This window comes from Hoplias malabaricus, chromosome 3, assembly GCF_029633855.1.
Source record: "Hoplias malabaricus isolate fHopMal1 chromosome 3, fHopMal1.hap1, whole genome shotgun sequence".
NCBI classification, from domain to species: Eukaryota; Metazoa; Chordata; class Actinopteri; order Characiformes; family Erythrinidae; genus Hoplias; species Hoplias malabaricus.
The window spans coordinates 17,400,687-17,405,127 of NC_089802.1; the positions used below are offsets into that span (position 1 = coordinate 17,400,687).

General features: G+C 42.6%; 1 protein-coding gene across 1 annotated transcript; it reads right to left on the reverse strand.

Moving 5' to 3' along the window:
• Window positions 1-479: 479 nt before the first annotated feature.
• arl4d (ADP-ribosylation factor-like 4D) lies at window positions 480-2,790 on the reverse strand. The gene is made up of 2 exons (XM_066664421.1): window positions 2,681-2,790; window positions 480-1,810 (listed from the first exon to the last, which is right to left on the reverse strand). The coding sequence occupies exon 2, from the start codon at window positions 1,670-1,672 to the stop codon at window positions 1,070-1,072; it is 603 nt and encodes a 200-aa protein (XP_066520518.1). The 5' UTR covers window positions 1,673-1,810; window positions 2,681-2,790; the 3' UTR covers window positions 480-1,069.
• Window positions 2,791-4,441: the final 1,651 nt, after the last annotated feature.

Here is a 4,441-nt window from a genome sequence, read left to right on the forward strand (position 1 = left end):
ATTTCCTACTTAATATTATGTTGGCTTTAGTTTTTTCATGTCTCCATTTGGTCATGAGGTTACACCAAACATCCTTTCACCACCATTTAAAGCATTCAGTCAGAACGCCCTCACAGGCCAGCAGTGACATCACCACAGCACGGCCTCTATAAATAGGTTTTTGACGACTGTTATTTTGGTGTAATGTTTCATCACCCAAGGACACAGCTGTATACATGTTCTACTCTGGTAGATATTTTACACAGGGTACAATTCCTAGCTGAAGGCAGTGCTCAGAAAATGATACTCTTTATATGATAGCTCTGAATACCAAGGGCTATTGAGTCTCCAACAAAGCTCTATGCAAGAAGAAGGGTCAGGTCTCCAAGCTGGAATCATGCTCCATATTTCTAATCCCAGAGACTGGTCTGACCAAAATGCCCTGTTTTTTTTTCATTACTTAAAGCAAGAGATGACTTTATATGCAACATGTGTGTCAAACTCATCTATAATTTATTCATTCCTCAGCATTACAAAAAAAAAACTATTTACAGTGTGTAAAAACAGTCAGGTTTTCCAACTAAAACTTAACCTTAAGTGTGAATAGGTCCTGTTTAAATGTTAATTCCACTAGTAGCTCAACAAAAACATTTATACAGCCTCCAGTTAAATCAGCATTTGCAGTTGGTCTGAGGAAACTGAACTAAAAGCTGGTTTTGTGGAGTGTAACAGAAAGAAAATCAATGTTTTGCAAAGCTATGGTCCTCAGTCCAGTCTTTTCCCTTCTTGGAGGAAACACATAGGAATAAAAGGCATAGGTTTTAAATCCTGTTGATACTGCAGCCTTTAAGATCTACCACAGATTCCTCAGATACAAAGGGCAACAGCACAGCAAATACTATAAATATGGAAGAAAGCAGTTCAATACTGTTTGACACATAAAGGTCAAATCCATTTTCTCCCGAGTCCTTGGCCATTTGGAAGGAATCCTGTGTTGAGATATTCGCCACAAAATCCTACAATAATACAGAGACCATTGGGGATGGTCACGAGTGAGACAACCATGTCCTGAAAAGGGTCCCTGAGCTGCTCATCTCTTCTTCTTGCTTTGTCTCACCATCTTTTTCCTTTTGAGAATCATCTCGTACAGTTTCTCTAGGCCTTGCTGAAGGCCTTGGCCATCTACAGCGCTACAGCCTTGCACATGGTGAAAGGTGTTGGCACTCAGTTCATGCACAGCCAAAACCTTCTCCACCTCACTGACAGCCAGAGCAACTGGAAGATCCTGTTTGTTAGCCAACACTAGCACGGGCACTCCCTGGTTCTCTGAGGTGCGTGTGATTTTATGCAGCTCCACCTTGGCTTCCTCCATGCGCTCGGCTTCAGTGGAGTCCACTACAAAGACCATGCCGTCGGTGCGACGTGTGTAGGACTTCCAGAGTGGCCGCAGCTTATCCTGACCACCCACGTCCCACACCTGGAAAGTAATGGCTCGCGCATTGCCCACTGGCACTTTGATCTTCTCTGTGTTGAAGCCTTTAGTGGGAATGGTCTTGACAAACTCCTTCAGCTTAAGTCTGTACAGTAGAGAGGTTTTGCCAGCAGAGTCCAAACCGATGACCACCACATGAAGAGACTGGAAGTTAGGCAGGAACGGTGTGTTGGGTGCCATCTCCGTCAGCTGGTTTCCCATGACAATCCGATTTTCTCACTCTCCTGTGAGAGGCAGCAGGCTCGTCTGTGCTGTTTTAAGTGTTAGGCATTTGCACCTACTTCAAAGGTTCTGCCGGCAGACGGAGGAGCAATGAGACCAGAGGCACCACTGTTAGACCTAATCAAAGCAAACACAGCAGCTGGTTACTATCAAAGATCCCTGAGAGATATCCGCAACAGTGCTCAACTAAAGGGGCAGCCCCTTTAATCAGTGTCTTCTGGGATAAATCTATTAGTATAAATAAATACAGAGGTTTTTCTCTTAAACCATGGCCGTGATCGCACACACTACACACATGGAGCACACGTATGCACACACATTAAAATATATTTACCTACATTAAAAAATAAAATGACGACATGTTATTCTTAGAGCGGTAGTGTATTTATCAGGTTATGATTGGTTGGTGGGTGTTCTCTATGCCTAATCCTCTTAAGTAGCAGATTCCTAATAGCCTAAAAACGTTTCCTAATGACAATCTATATAACACCACCTGTGTAAAATATTAAATGAATATGTTTCTAATGTCTCCATAATTTGCATAGATTTTATTTTAGTTTATGACAAAGATTTTTTTTGAGAGAAAGAGAGAAAAACGATTTCCCAAAAGGATAAAACTGATTAAGCTCTAAATTAACACTGATAAATTAGGCTATGACATTTCCGAAATCTGTTACGCTTGTCACACAAAAAGAATACTACAATACTCTGATAGCTATTTCCCCATTTGTGTTATTAAGCGGCGGTAGTAGTTTTTTTATCGATGTATGGGACACCCTGGCTAACATTGAAAGCGCACTGAAGTTTTTGTATCTTCATCTATACGCAGCGAAAACGCCACGGAATCAGTGACAGCAACAAAACAATCTTTATCTCGAAGCCGAAAGGGTTTTAAACACGCACTTTTTACACACTGAAAAACTACCGTCACTGCTCTGTGGTTTGTCGAAGAAGGTTTGTAAATAAACACCGCACAAAACTACTCACCTAAACGACTTTTATCACACGAAGAACAGGCGGTAATTCCAGAAAACTCCTCGTTTCCAGACCGCGACCATGGTCAGAGTGTCTGAGCTCGTGCGGCAGCGCTCGTCGCTTTGAACGAATAGCGGAGGGGGCGCGCGCTACAAGCAGAACAACAACCCGTACGTGACGTCACCTTCACGCTCCACGTCTACTGGAGCCGCGGCGCTAATTCATTTACTACCCGTTTTCAGACAAGCCACGCCTTATGCGATATAATTGGCTAAAAACATCCCCTCCCGTGTCTCCTGTGATAGGATTGGCTAAAATTGTCCCGCGGCGTACTTTTTTATTGGAAGATCGTAACGGTCAAACTCAGCGCAGAGTTTAAGGGCTCGACGGTGAACGGGTGGAAAAAGAAAATATACGTCGCCACGGCTCCCTCTGCTGGTGACTTACATGGAGAGATTCGCACCCTGTTATGTACTAAATTACATCGAACTAGAAACCAGGTTTATTTTGAGGAAACTGAAATATATTCACCAATGCGTCACAAGATTAAAACCACTGAATAACTTTGATTAACTTGTTCGTGACAGGGTGGACTATTGTATTTTTGATGATATGTTTAAATTAGGAACAATAGACAAGCATAATATTTCTTTGACCAATTTGACACGTGCTAAATTGTGATGTTTTGGTCAGAGCAACTCCAACATGGCAGGTCTTGTCTTGTCTTGTAAAGTTTTACAACGATTAGCGGCTGCCAAAAGAAGTCCAAGGAAGTACAGCCGGCGAACCAACGACAGATTCATGGGCACCGAAGACACAACAATACACAAGGGGAGTGAAGGCTAGGCCTTCTGGAAGAAACGTGTCAGTCTTGTCCTGTATGCGGAGAAAAAAGCTGCAGAATGTAAAGAAATCCAGTGCTTACATTGGGCACATGAACATCTGAATTGGATGTGTGATTCTTTGGCTGTAGCTCTGCTGAGAAACGTTGAGTACTGACATTAATGTGGATATTATTTTGACCAGTTCTACCTACCTAAACATTACTGTAGACTCGTTACACTTCTTTGCAACAATACATTTTAATGGCAGAGGTCTCCTTCAGCAGGATAATGCATCCTAACACTGCAATAACTCGTCATGATTGGTTTGAAAAATATGACAAGATCTTCACTTGTGTTCAAGATCTTGACTTCAAATTCTCCTCCAAATTCCTCAGATCTCAGTCTGATAAAGCACCTGAGGGTTGTGCTTAAAAAACAGGTGTTTTGCAAGGAGTTACAATTGTAAAACTTACAGGATATGAAGTGATCTACTGTCGTGGTGCTTGATACCACAGGACACCTTCAGAGGTCTTTATGGGGTCCATATATTTTTGGGCTGTTTTAGCAGAATGAGTGGGATGTAAATAAATATACATAAGAGGTATTGAAGGTATGGCAGCTAACTAGTCCTTCTGTCTGTCCAAAGTGTATCATACAATAAAATGGCAGTCAGTCGTTGTCTGTAATTGCTTATCAATTTAATATCAGAAACACTGGGCCCAAGGCAGGAACACACCCTGGACAGGGCACCAGTCCATCACAGGCTATCACACACAGAATGGCCAAATCAACTACCCACGTTTGTTTTCAGAATGTGAGATTAAACACAGACACAGGAGAACACACCAAGCTCCTCACAGTCACCTGAGGGAGGGCCCATATCCACACCCCCAGGACTGTGGAGCTGTGTGACAGTGACAATACCTGTTGCACCACCATTCATCCCCAC